The 15,213-nt window shown below is 36.3% G+C and overlaps 1 protein-coding gene across 12 annotated transcripts in view; it reads right to left on the bottom strand.

Moving 5' to 3' along the window:
- The window catches only part of CEP128 (centrosomal protein 128), a 381,669-nt gene that overhangs the window by 215,757 nt on the left and 150,699 nt on the right, over positions 1–15,213 (bottom strand). For all 12 annotated transcript variants that reach the window (XR_011532693.1, XR_011532692.1, XR_011532691.1 and 9 more), the window contains 2 exons: positions 13,694–13,870; positions 8,946–9,005 (listed from right to left, as the gene is read on the bottom strand). Coding sequence is in view for 9 of the 12 variants with exons in the window: in XM_070593019.1 (XP_070449120.1) it covers positions 8,946–9,005; positions 13,694–13,870 (237 nt within the window). In the remaining 3 variants the exon portion in view is untranslated. The remainder of the gene's footprint in view (positions 1–8,945; positions 9,006–13,693; positions 13,871–15,213) is intronic.

The raw sequence follows: 15,213 nt of genomic DNA on the forward strand, positions 1-15,213 counted from the left end.
ACTGAAGAATCAACAGTTTGGAGGAAGTTAAAAGCATAGGAATACATAAAATAGCACATGGAGAGTGTCTACAGAAAAGACAGAAGTGGGATTAGAAGAGATAAACACAAGAGAAATCTAAAATAAAGCTGGGAAGAAGTAGTTGGAAAGGGAGGAGGAAAATCCAAGAGTTTGGGGTGATAGAACCCCAAAGGAAGAAAATACAAGATGGATATGCTCAATGTCAGAGACTGTCAAGAGGAAGGAACAGACATATTTAGCAATTAAAAAACTACATATCTTCGTCAAAAAATAACTGCAGTCCAGCCCATCAAATCAAAATAGGACTGAAAATATGAACATCACGCTGTTTACGGTGATTATGCCTACCGAGGAGAGAGGCGTAAAACGGGAGATGAGGGTAGATATTCAAAACTTATTCTCCGTACTTCTATATTCTTAGAATCTTTAAAATGAAAATGTATTCAACGCATTATGCAATAAAAATTATTTTAGACAATTTAATCAGTAATTTTAGGTATAGGTCAGTTGGAAAATGATCTAAAACACTACTAAGCGATTAATTTATTAATTGCTATTAACTATGCAAAATAAGAGAAAGCCTATGCTAGCGCTGCCACATCTATATCAAAACTACCAACTGAATCTATAGACCATGCATTTTGTTCCCCTCATCAAACTCTGCCAGTTCTTCAAGAAAAATAAATAAACTGAAAAGCCCTAGTGAGTACCATATTATAATTAGTATGATAAGGGAAAAGGGAAAGGTTAGATATATAGTTTCTGGAAAAGACATTTTCAACCAAATCTTTTTGCTATTTATTTGGCACCTCAAACACATACACATCTTTATCCTTGCATATTAAATAACTTAATACACTAAATCCTCAAGATTTTTTTCAAGAATTTTTTAATATTCTTCAATTAAAAGCTTCTTGGGAATAATGTGTATTCATGTTCATGCACAAACACACACACACTACAACTAGTACAGTGTTCTGCACATAGTGAGGACTTGACTCATGCAACTAAATGAAAAGTTGGATGCTATTAAGTTCTTGTAAAGAGATAGCACCTTGCGTTCAAGTAAGAACACAGGAAAAGAAAATGATATCTTGAAAACAAAAAATCCAAAGTGTTTTTTTTGTATTACGGTATTTAAAAAGCTTAATGAACATTCAAAAGTAACACTTTTAGGACCCAAACACTATCAATTCGGATCATAAAAATATCACCTCAAAGAAGAGTTGGAAGGATGTACATACGCCAGCCCTGACAACTCTGTCATTTAGGCACCATGCTAAACAACAGCTCTCAGGCAGCATTTTGGAAAGCTACAGGCTCTGATTCTGTTCAACCAACTTTGTACTCATAAATTACTTCACCAAGGATCCAGATATCAACTCCTGTGTTTCACAATTTGAGGAAGTTAGGCAAAAAGTAAATCTATAACCCTCATATCCACCTTTCAAAACTCAAGTACTTGGAGACTAGAATACATTTTCAAAATTATTTAATCACTGTCAACAGAAATGTTAAAGATTAGCTCCCCCAGGAATAGTCTAAGTGTTATTTAATATCATCAAAAATGTTTAGATATTAGAATATTAAATTGATTTACTAGTATGGTGGAGATAATTATCACCTGTTGACAGAGAATAAAATGAAATAACTTTGATATACAAAAGAAATACATACACACAAGATGAAATTTAAAAGAGATAAACCTGAAGGAATGCACTTAAAAAGATAGCAATCAAATATGGATTGATAAAAGGTATGGGGTTCACAGTTGACCTCAAAAGGCCTTGGGAGAAAAGAGTAAAAGGAGACAGATTATTCAACAGAAATACCAAATGTTCTAGTATCAAGTCACTGTTAGATGATGTTACAGAACTTAATTTGGTTGGTTTACATCAGAGATGGCAAATGTAAATGCTAAAGGTGCCAGGTAGGAAACATCAACAAAAGTGGATAAAAAATATGTTTTCTTTTGTTTTTCTTGAAATATGCCACTCAATCAGGCTACTATTTTATTGTTTTACCATTTTGTACTGCACATGGACATAAGAGATATATCTATTTCTCCTAAATCTACTTTGAGAAAACTAACATGCAAGCATAATGATAAAATGCAACTAATACTTTCTACCATGTTGGGAATCAATAGAGAATAGTGTGGATAATGCCAAACTACGGTTAAGCTAACTATATTAAGAAAGCTTAATGAACTTTCAAAAGTAACACATTTAGGACCTGAACACTATCACGTAGAATTATACAAACACAACGACAAAGAAGCAGCTCTGGAAGGACACCCCTTCTAATGTGGTCATGTCCATGATTCTTCTCAGCTCCAACAGTTTTCTACCACATGAGAATGAAACCCTAGAGTTATCAGATCTTCTGACATCTCAAAAGGAAAACAAATTCCATGCTGTAATCATCCAAAGGCTTGATTTTTTTAAATATTCGCTACCAATTCAATTTTTTAAAACCCCTATGTTCCAAACAAAACGAGTCCCTGTGGCTCATCAGTTTCAATCACCCAGTGTAATCTGTTCTTGCCCAGTAATTTAACAGCTAACTTGGAAAATAACTTCCCATTTCCCTTTTCTCAATGCTATTCCATTTACTCCCTCCCAATCCTTGGGCTGCGTTCACTACCACTGTTAGGAGGTGATAACAGAGAAATAACAAATCTGTTTTGTCATTAACAATAACCCTACTGGTTGTGGTAAAAACAAAACAATAACCAAAAAAAGTCTCTGAAACAAAGCATTAATCAGGTTTGATACGTGTTGCAGACTGAATGGTGTCCCTCTCAGATCCATGTCCTGAAGCCCTAACCCTCAGTGTGCCTGTATTTGGAGACAGGGCCTTTAGGGAGGTACTTAATGTTAGAAGATGTCATGAGTGTGGGGCCCTGATCCTGTTGGGTTGGTGTCCTTAGAAGAAGAGAAAGTGAAACTCTCCTTCTGACTCCCAACCCCCAACTCTCCCAACCATACCCTTACCCCCTACTTTACTCCCCCAACTCCCACTCCCCACATGGAAGGCAGTCATCTACAAGCCAGGAAGAAGTCTCACCAGAAACCAACCCTGGCACTTTGATCTCAGACTTCTAGGCTTCAGAAATGTGAGAAAATAAACATCTGTTGTTCAAGCCACCTAGTCTGTGGTGTTTTGTTATGGCAGCCTGAGCAGACTATTACAATATCACCTACGGCTTCAGTTTCTTCCTATGAAGCCTTCATTCCATTGCTATACAAAATTAAAAATAACATAGTTAGACGCTTGTTAAGATTTGAATATGTATGCAGAACATATTAATCCTACAAAACAAAATATCAACTTATGGAAATTTAATCAACCAATAATCAATTAGGAGAATCAGCGTTTGTTAGAGAAACACCCAGAATCTTTCATTACGTTTATCTTGAAGGAACAGCTTGGAACACAGTATAGGAATTACTTTACCAATTTCAAATAATAATTAGCTGACAGGGCTATTAATCACCGTACAAACACCATTCTATCAGCCACTCACGAGAGTATCTTACAGATTACATAATAGGCTCATTTATTTAAGTACATCAACTAGTATTGCTAAACAAACCAAAATAAAGAAAGAATTTCTAAATAAGGCAGTTTTTTACCTTCATAGTTGATGGCTTGCAATTAGGCGGGAATATTCATAAGTATCTAGTCAAACAATCAAAATGATCTTTTTAATCAGTAAGAGTCCTCTAGTGAGATTTCATGTAAAATATACTAAAGTCACTAAGGAATAACTCATAGCTAAAAACCAAGGAAAACAGAAAATTCAAATACAAAGATTATAGCTGATAAAGTTAGCATTAATATTAGGACCCACAATTTTGTTGCTTTTAACTACTTGCTTCCTTTGCCAAAACTCTAAAAACAATTTTGAAAAGAAATGTTTATGCAGGAACCAAAAATAAAGAAAGAGGATGGCAAATTTTTAGAATATGCTAGGCCACCAAAACAAGAATTAAACCAGAACTGCAAAAGTCAAATCTAAATCAACTTCAAAATATATATCTTTCAGTAATACTCTCTCCACTTTTCTACTTAGTCATATAATCAAGAAGAAAGAAAGAATATCTCCATAATAAGAGTCCATATTTAAAAATATAAAATGCTTTTCTCTAATTAAATTGAATGTGTTTCACATACACAATCTAAAGAATATGTCAAACAAATGAATCAAGATACCTGAGTATTGGTATCACATTTTGATGTCTCCATCAGGAGGAGAGAATACTAAATGACTATTCACATCCTTCAACAAGAATTAAATACTCTCTGTCTAATACTTCGCACACAATGACTGCTTTAAAAAACCATATCATTAAAAAGACAATATTCAGGGGGCTGGCCCCGTGGCCGAGTGGTTAAGTTCGTGCGCTCCGCTGCAGGCGGCCCAGTGTTTCGTTGGTTCGAATCCTGGGCACGGACACGGCACTGCTCATCAGACCACGCTGAGGCAGCGTCCCACATGTCACAACTAGAAGGACCCACAACGAAGAATATACAACTATGTACCGGGAGGCTTTGGGAAGAAAAAGGAAAAAAACAAAATCTTAAAAAAAAAAAAAAAAGACAATATTCATAAATGTAAAGTTTATATTCAAGTGTAGATTACACAACCAATGGAAAGAAACAAGGGCACAGAGTTCGGAGACCCAGATTCTAAACCCTTATCAGTAACTAACTAGCTTTATGTCCTTAGGTAAAACTCAAAATGCTCAGGGCCTCTTTCTCATCTACAAAATGAGGAAATCAAACCACATGATCTCTAAAGCTCTCTCAACTATAATATTCCAAAAACAGTAGGGAAAAGCAAATGCTTGTCAACATCTAGAACACATTATACTATAAAAAGTGTGACTCAGGGCCAGCCCCATGGCCTAGTAGTTAAGATAGGTGCACTCTGCTTTGGCAGCCAGGGTTCAGTTCCCAGGCACAGACATACACCACTCATCAGCAGCTATGCTGTGGCAGGGACCCACATACAAAATATAAGGAGATTGGCACAGGTGATAGCTCAGGGAAAATCATCCTCAAGCAAAAAGAGGAAGATTGGAAACAGATGTTAGCTCAGGTCAAATCTTCCTCAGCAAAAAGAAGTGTGACTCTTTGGGATGATTCCAAACAGGATAATATAGGAAAATATCCCAATGATTTGGAAGTATATTTTTTATCTGTATCATCTTAAAGTTTACAATTCTATTCAAAAAAAGTAATAGTTGAGAATTAATATATTTACCAAAATTTAATCTGCTTGTTATTTATTCTTTGGTGATATTTAAGCTGAGGAAGTAACCTGAGTAGGAAAATGCAGCAAGCCTAATATAATTACTCCTTAAGAAAAATATTTTTTGAGCATTTAGCCAAGCATTGTGGTAAATGCTAAAGATGCAATGAGGAACAGGATAGACACAGGTCTTCCCTCAAAAAAGCTTACAGACTAAAGAAAGAGGAGGAGTTTTAAATGGGAATTTCAACAGAGTGGGATAAAGGCCAAGAACGAAAAGAGCTCTAGAGCCAAAGCAGCATATAAAGTCACCTTTGTGCCATCTCACAGGAATAATGAGTACTGGACTCCCAGAAGTAAATGTGTTCTTCTGTAAAACAATGGAGCGCTCAGGATGCTGCCTTGTGCTAAAGAGCAGCTGACATCAGCTGTTCTCTTGTTATATAAAATGATACTTAAGATCTGGGATCAACAGCGATGCTCGCTAGTATGGTCATTCCATCCTGACGGTGCCTGTCTGCTCTAGATTTGATAAATTGTCCCTGTTTTCTCACTGTGAATATCTCTGCCACTTCTCATTTCTTTCCATGATTTGAACCTAAACTCTGATCTGTGCCTTTGTCTCTGCTTCTCTTTGCGCCTTCTTGTCCAAAGGACACTTTCTTGATATCAGTCCCTGTGGTGGAAACTCTTTCAATACTTCTGCTAGCTCGCCCAGCCAGGACCCTGCATGCCTGTCTATTCAGATACCAACCTTTGACGTAGGGTCTTCTAGTTTGGGTTGAAAATCCTGGGCATCTCTTTCTTTCTCCATCACTCTCTGACATAACAATAAATATTACTTGTATATTGTCACCAAAATATCACTCCAGTCTGTGCTTTCCTCTGAATCTCTATAATTTCCTTAATTCAGACTCTTATCCTACCTCATCCAGAGACCTGGGTCTCACCCAGACAACTCTTGACTGGTCTTCCTGCCTTTGGTCTTCCCACCTCTAATCCACCTTTCACATCACTATCTGCGTGATGCTTCTAAAATACGAAAATGAAGGTGCCGGTCCAGTGGCGTAGCAGTTGGGTTCACGCACTCCATTTCAGTGACCCAAAGTTCACAGGCTGGGATCCCGGGCGTGGACCTAGCACCATTCGTGCAGCCCCACTATGGCGGCATCCCACATAAAACAGAGGAAGATTGGCATAGATGTTAGCTCAGGGCCAATCTTCCTCACAAGAAAATAAAAAATAAATAAAATAAAATATGAAAACCAACATGCCACTCTCCTGTTCAAAACTCCTTCATGGTTTCCCACTAAACACACAACTGAACCTAAGCTTTTAAAAGGGCACACGATGCTCTTCTTGATGGAACTAATCTCTAGCTCCTTCTAGAGCCTCATGCCTGCCATTCTCTGTCTCACACTTTCATATTGCAGTATTGCCAAATCACTTGGTTTCTTTGTATTTATCATGCTGCCTTTCTTTTGTGCCATTCCTACAAGTGTTTGCTCTGCATGCATGCTCTTTCCTCACCTGGCTAGCTTCAAGGTTCATCTGAGACACCAGCCTCCACACCAGCTTCTGTATAATTCTATCACAGCTCTTCCATTTAATATTGAAATTATCTACGTAAGAGTCAGCTTTTCTAGAGAAAATATGTTCGTCAAGAGGAAGGATTATGTCTTAACTCATTTTTATGCCCACAGCATGAAACAGAGCATCTGGGACATAGTACTTTCTCAGTAAATTCTCTGTTAAACTGAATAAAATTTGATCTCTACGTGCCTTGTCAACATTTATGACAAAAACAAATCCCTAATCCCTGGGAACTTTTTGTCTGGTATTCCTTAACAACCATCTCAACCCTCCCAATAACGTATTATTCTTACTATTCATTGGTGATTTTATCCGTGAGCCTGGCCCAACTTAGTTGGACTTCATGTTTATATTATGCCACTACCAGCAACAAAGCAACAGTGACACAATGCCCACTCAATCCTCTAGTTCTTCTAGGATTAACACTAACAGAAGAAATTCATTTGGCAGATTTATGAAAACAATTACCAAACGCCCTTAGAGGTCCTTCTAATACAGCAAGATGTCAGCACGGACTAGCTGAATAGCAATTCTACATTCCATAGAGTTTTTGTCCTCTGACTTGAGATCTTATCTTCAATACTTATAGAGCTGTCCAGTCATAGTTCAGGAGAATTACAGGATTGTAGCCCATCAATAACCTAAGCCATCTTTCTGGTAAATAGATTCAATTCCTCCTAAGTCAGCTGGTCAGTGTGGTATTGCTTATCACAATCCTTTTATACTGTAGAGGAACAGTTGTCTCATGCAGTATTAAAACTCGTCTGATCAGAAGTTCACTCCCATTAAATGATAAGGGAAAACTGCTCACTAGCTCCCAAATTAAAGAACTATGATTAAGAGTCATCTCTAGCTCTCATAATTTAACTGAACAACAGCAGTGAACGCTTTCTGTTCAGAAATGATAAAGATTTCAACTTGAAAGAACATTCCAAGCACATTGCTCTTGTTGGAACTGTGGAGTTGGGACAAAGAAAAATGAGAAATGCTTTATTAATGCACAGCAAAAGTTTCTAGCCAAAAAGTTCTGAGACAGTAAAATACGTACATTCTAAATTTCCTATGCAGGTTGCATAAATACAACTTTGCATCTGATTCTATCAAAAATGATTAGGAATACACAGGATCACTGTACTTAAAGTAAGACAGAAAATTTTACATGGTTGGGCAAATTGCAATGTTCAATCATAATATTGTTAGTTTCTTATTAAGAATGCTTTTTTTTAGAGGCTGCTGTAAGGCATATCTGCCTTAGATAGGGTGAACCTTGTCTTTCTCCCACCTCCTACCTGTACCTCAGTCACCAATCTCAGGGCATTATCTGTGTTTACTCAAATATTCTAATCCTCTTGCCATTATTATACCTATAATTAGCCAAGTGGAGAAGTTCTACATATTTTTTGTATGGCCAAATTTAAATATTACATTTTTGTAGAAGCCTTCTACGTGCTGGCAGCATCATACCCTCCCAGCACAAACATCATAGTTAGCTCTTCCCTCTTCTGGTTTCCTTTGTCAATGTTTACACATTTCCATAATGACATAACACGCCTTCGGAGTTTTTCAAACTTGTTTACATCTCCATCTTCCCTGTTACCTTCCATGGCTTGCTAACACTTACAGACAGTTTGTAAACGAGGACACAAGACACTCAGAGAAGTGATGGGATTTGCTTGAGCCAAACAGAGTATTTAGAAGGCTTTGAGCTCACCCTCAGGAACCGAAATATAATTAGTATTTATGGGTAAATGAAGATTGCTGTCTGTCTTCAAGGAAAGTCTGTCTACAAGCAAAAGAAGAATTTGTCTCTTTGACAATCTAGTTTTAATATTTCAACAGTTTTACCTTCCTTTATTCTCTCATTCTATGTCTATATATTTAGGCCAATTTTTAAATGTTAAGTTAAAAGAACACGGAGGTATCTTAAATGCACTACAATGATATCTTCCCCAGAAATAACATATTATAGCTTCATAAGCTCGGTTACTTGGCAAAAGGTATGGCTAGCCCAAATAGAACACTTTGAAGGTCATAAATATTAGGCTAACTTTAGGATACAAAGATTAATTACCTTGCTTTCTGCTAACCAGCGATGTGGGTCACAATTAATATCAGAACCAGATGAAAAAACCTACAAAAAAGAAGAAATAGTCTATTAGATGTAGATTTTTCTATGAAAGGAACTTACATAAATGAAATTATTCACCACAACATCCAAAAGTTTGGTATCTAAATTTAAGAGTTTGAAAAGAAGAAAGTTTAGGGGCCAGCCCAGTGGCGTAGTGGTTGGGTTTGTGTGCTCTGCTTCGGCAGCCCAGGATATGCAGGTTCAGATCCCGGGTACAGACCTAGCACTGCTTGACAAGCCACGCTGTGGCGGCATCCCACATAAAATAGAGGAAGATTGGCACAGACGTTAGCTCAGTGACAATCTTTCTGAAGCAAAAAGAGGAAGATTGGCGACACATGTTAGCTCAGGGCCAATCTTCCACACACACAAAAAATTTAAAACTAAAAAAATAAAAAGAAGAAAGTTTATACCAATACTCAACCAATTTCAAACCACCACTTGTTTAAGTTTATTTATATGAGCATGTATGTATGGTTGTATGTATGTACTGACAGTACAGATTTAGCTCATACATAGAGACATGAATCAACTTTCAAGTGCTATCATTGCTAGAATGTCTGGAGGCTAACTCCACAGAGTTCTGTAGGCAAGCAGCCTTAATTAAACCAGTACTCCATTTGTGTTCGTTTCTTTTCCTCAGTCTTGTTCCATGTAATGTATTTCACTAAGGGTTAGATGTAATTACACAGAAACTTAATTCTTTGTCTCATTTATCCTTTAGTTTTATACTATGAGGGCCATTTTGTTTCATTAATGGTTGTGTAGAACTGACAGAAACTAATCAACATGACTTCATGCAAACATCACTTTATTTTTCATGATGGTAACAAAATCCTGCAACAAATAGGTTGTGTATATCAGCTGCCCCGATTTCCTTCACACCAACTCATTTATAAAATCCCCTGGCATCTGGTTCTGCCTTATTACTGATAAAACTGTACTCAAAGGGCGTCAGTGACTTTATAATTGTAAACACAAAAGTCTTTCTCAATTCCTACTTTCTTTGAATCTTGTGCTACCTATGATATTTTTGCAGGACTTCTTTCTAGAAATTTTCTGCTTAAAAACATCCTATCCCTCTACAAGAGATGTCTATTCCTATTCTCAAATACTTCCAAACTTCCTAAGGTGTGTGCACATCATTCCTCTAAGGAATAGCATTAGCTAATTCATTTAGACATACGATGAATGCATAATGAGTGCCAACCGCATGCCATATACAAGCGTGCTTTCTTACATCCAACCTTTCTCTCATCCGCTTTTCTCACTCAACTCTCATGCCCTCTCTGCTTTTTCAGTGAAACTTTCCTTAATCACTCTAGTTCGTAGCATTTTCTTCCTCTTCTGTGTTGAATATTTGTAAATGTCCATTTGTCATTAATTAACGCTGTTTCTATTATTCTTTTTCATTCACCTCTGTCATAGTCTCAATCAAATCTTCAGTGACCTAAGATATAGTGTTAGAGATTAAAGTCTAAAATAACCTGAGATGAGTATAATTAATGTTCATATTTTGGGATTTGCTTTACAAATTTATATACAGTTTAGTGTTTAAGAGAACAGCCTTGTCTGCTTACAAGTGGTATGACAATTTCTCTAAGCTGCCCATCCATAAAGTGGCCATAGTATAAATTAAATAAGGCCAAGGTATAAATTAAATAAAATGAGTGTTAGCACAGTCTGGCACAAAAACACTATTATTACTATTAACTGCATATCATGATGTTATCATCAATAAATAGGCTTCAAAATCTACTATGACAAGAGCACTATAACAGGCATTTGTCATAAAAAGATAAAAGGAAGAGAAAATAGATATACTTGTGTATACACACACACACACACACACACACATATAGGTATATCTATACATAATGTATGAATATATTACAAAAAAGGCACTACCATCATGATAGCTAACATTAGTTGAGTACCTACTTAGTGTAAGATATTTCACACTATAACATGCAGCTTCTATATCTTATTTTACTTTATTTTCATAATAAGCCAAGTTATAAATAGGACACAAGACTGGTCTATGAAACGATGTGTCTTTAATTCAGACACTTTCCTAATTATTTCCTAATGGTGGTAGTTTATTAAGTGTCTGTCTTTAAGTTTTTAAACACTACATGCATTTACTAAGATGGATTAAGTAATAAATATGGTAGCTGGAAAAAGAAAAATATAATTAGCAATAATACAATATGCCCAGAGACTTTTCTCAGGTTCATTTGTTACATATCTATTATTCAATCCATTCCATAGCACAGTCAATCTCTATATAAAACGGCTGAAAATTTCATCAGCAATATTTCAAGAATCAACAAATAACAAAGAATAATTGGAATTATTCCATTTTTGAAAACATTTTACAAGGACCACCACTCTCCCATAGATCTCTGAACTATAAAGAATCAATTTTATTTTAACAAACACCTTGGGTGATTACTGCAAAGTGAGAACAAATGTTATGTTCTTGGGTATTCATTTTTTTCAAGTTTATAGGAAGAAAACAACAGAAGTTATTAATGGAAAGAGACCCACAACGAAAAAAATGTATACTTAAAAAGAAAAAAAAGCTTAATAGAATTTCCTTTCTTTTAGATTTACTTTCCACCCAGCACTGGATTGAATTAGTCTTTCTCTAGGGGGAGAGGTGTAAAGATTCATTACCAGAATCACTCCATTCTGAAAGCCTAGTAAAGAAGACGGTGCTTTTCAGAATATGGCAGAAGGATAATTTGCACCTCATAAAGGAATAAAATATTTAAGCAATCTGCTATCTGCACACTACGTGTTAGCCTATGATTGCCCATAACAAAGTTTATAGATCTTATAGCATGATCCAAATGTTTCCATTTTTACATCTCTACTTGATTGAAAACAAACCATCCTGAGACAAATACTTAAATATAGAATAAATATTACACTGTTAATATGTCTTCTTTTAGATGAAATGTTGATTTCAAGGCTACACATCCTTTTAATATACATAAACAAGACAAGTCAAATTCTATAAAACTTTTTTTTTTTAATTTTTATTTTTTCAAAGATTGGCACCTGAGCTAAAATCTGTTGCCAATCTTCTTTTTTTTTTTTCTTCCTTCTTCTCCTCAAAGCCCCCCAGTACACAGTTGTATATTCCAGCTGTGAGTGCCTCTGGTTGTGCTATGTGGGACGCTGCCTCAGCATGGCCTGATGAGCGGTGCCACGTCCATGCCCAGGATCCGAACCGGTGAAGCACTGGGCTGCCAAAGGGGAGCGTGTGAACTTAACCATTAGGCCACAGGGCCGGCCAGTCTTAAATTTTAAAACGCAGCATTAGACAGAAAAACAAATAAAACAGCATTATAACAGGCCCCACAACAGGTCTGAAAAAGTTAGTTTGTCCCCTAAAGCCAGTTATTTCTCATATTTGGCTCATAGCCCTCTCAAACTGACATCGAGCTTTTTAAAAAATGTATATAAAAATACACATTGTAAAAATTCCATCAACTCTACCAAATTCTATCAGTGGAAATATTTCTGTTAAAGTTGAATCCTAAAACACCTTCAACTGTAAGAGTACAATTATAGTTTTATTTTCTTTAAGATACAACTTAAGAAAGAGAAGAAGAGGGCGGAAAAAAAAGGATGGGAAGGAAGAGTGGGAAAAAGAGGGGAAAGTAGTATGACTAGGGAAAATCATTTTATAGGAGAAAAAAGACAAATGACAAAACAAAAAGAAGAAACTCCTGATGAAAAGTACAAAGAAAGAAAGAAAAGAAAAGCACTTACGCACAACACTGTAATTTGAGTGCTGTCATATCATCAAATGAAATAAACACAGGGGTGAATGATGGCTCAACCATAATGTGCTATGGTTACACCATATGAAAGCAATGCAATGCTCTCTGTATGTAACCTAGCAGTACTGGAACCTAGAGGTAATAAAGGTGTTTACCTTCAAGGAATTAAGAACATCATGATTACTTCTGTTTTTATTTATCATTTTGCTAGAACTATAAATCGAGTAGCAATATTCCATTTTAAAGACAGAAAAACTAAATTAAATATAATTTGTTTCTATAAGGAAGGCCAATAGCATAGTGGTCACTTGTCTAAGCTCCAGAGTTAGACTCCCAAGGTCTGAAGTCCTAGTTCTGGAATTTAACTAGATATATGGCCAGGGGTAAGTTCTTAAGCCCTCTAAGCCTTACTTTTTCTTGTCCAAAATGAATTTAATCAGACTACCTAAAGGAAAGGGTGGTTTTAGGGGGTAAGGGAGAGAGTGCATACACCACACTTACCACAGTACCTGTAATGTATGTACTATAATATAATAGTGCTCAATAGATATTAGCCAGTAATATTCTTACAACAGCAAAAATGGCTGTGATAATGAAAAATTCAAAATCCAGGGCTCTTGACTCCAAGGATATTTTTTAGTCAGAACTGCTGCCTCTCTTGTAACACATTCTCTTTATAGAGTGAGACAGGCAATTCAATGGACTAACAGCACGCCTTCTCTCACCATGACTGTGCAATAGATAAGAGTACCTCATTCTAAAAAATGCAAGACATTATTTTGTTTCATAAAATCTTCCGGAATACAAATGTGACTACCATGTAACCACGTATTAAAATCTTACTATAATTATATATTAGGAGACTAACTGAAAGGCACAATGGGAACTCATACTTACTTTCAATTTCTCCATCGAGTCCCTGGAGAAGGTTTTACAAGCAGCGTCAATTTCCTTTCCTATCACACCAAGAATGGATTCCTGTTCAGTCTCCAGACAAAGAAGTTGATCCTTGAGCTGCAATCTAGCCTCTTCCATCCTCCTTAAGTGCTCTTCTTCGTTGCTTATCTGTTTTTCCTAAAGCATTGATAAGAAATAAAAACAGAATTATTAAGTGGAAGCAAGAAACACCTGCAATATCTGTACAACCAACTCAAAGAAGTGTAGTAGAAAACAGACCTGCCTCTGCGATCCCTTCACTTTATTAAACAAAACATTCTGCCTACTCATTAACTGAGGTCAAGTTATAGAGATTTCTCAAGTTAAGGCATGGCGGGAACTGGTGAGTGGATACATGGCAAAGAAAGTTATAGTAATTCTATAACCAAAAGAGAAAAAGGAGTTGAAAAAAACCTCTTTCACCATTTTAATAACATAATGCCATTCATGGATCAGAGAGTAAAAGCTGATGCCACAAACTGACTTTGAGCTTTCAACAAGTATTAGTAAAACACTAGAAAATGTAAATGTCAAATAAGATAGTGTTAGTTTATTTCAGAAAAAAATGTGTTACTACCTTTATCTCATCAAAACATAGTTTTTAAAGTCTAAGCTTTCAAATGGAGTCATACTACAGAAATGCTCTGAGTCATGAAAATTTGATAAACGCAAGATGGAGGTACTGTTCAAGTAAGCAAATATATTTAATGAAAATGGGTTTATAAGGAACCCTTTAAGAGATTATTTAACAGATTAGAAGGACTTGGGGGCCCCCTTTAGACAAAGAATTCTTTTTCTTTTCTTTGTTTTTTTATTTTTTTTGGTGAGCAAGATTGGTCCTAAGCTAACATCTGTTGCCAACCTCCCTTTTTTTGCTTGAGGAAGATTGTCCCTGAGCTAACATCCATGCAAATCTTCCTCTACTTTATATGTGAGATGCTGACACAGCATGGCTTGATGAGCAGCATGCAGGTCTGTACCCAGGATCTGAACCCATGAACCCCAGGCTGCTAAAGCAGAGCACACAAACTTAACCACCATGCCTCAAGGTCAGCCCCAAGGCAAAACAATTCTTAATCACTATGATTAACCGATTTCATTACCAGAGAAATTCAAGTGGTATTGCACAAGGCATGGAGCAAAATAACAGACTCACTAGAATTGTAAGTATAAAGAGTGGACCAAAAAAGTCACGATGGCTGGCCAGTCTTGCCTTCCAGTCATCACATAGTAGCCCAATCATCTTTACCCACCCAGTAAATACAACACAAACAGGAAGATTATGTGGTCAACAAACCCAGCTTGAATTTAAAATAACAAAGAGGTCTGCTCAATGAAAATTAATCATGAAGGTAGAATAGTATGTTAGCAGAATAATCACATGTATTTCCTTTTAACTTACTTTAAAAAATGAATGAAACACCCTCTGCCCCAAAGAACAAAGTCCTTTCACAACCTGTCTTCTGCCCGTCTCTCCAGCC

The sequence above is a fragment of the Equus przewalskii genome, chromosome 25, assembly GCF_037783145.1.
Source record: "Equus przewalskii isolate Varuska chromosome 25, EquPr2, whole genome shotgun sequence".
NCBI classification, from domain to species: Eukaryota; Metazoa; Chordata; class Mammalia; order Perissodactyla; family Equidae; genus Equus; species Equus przewalskii.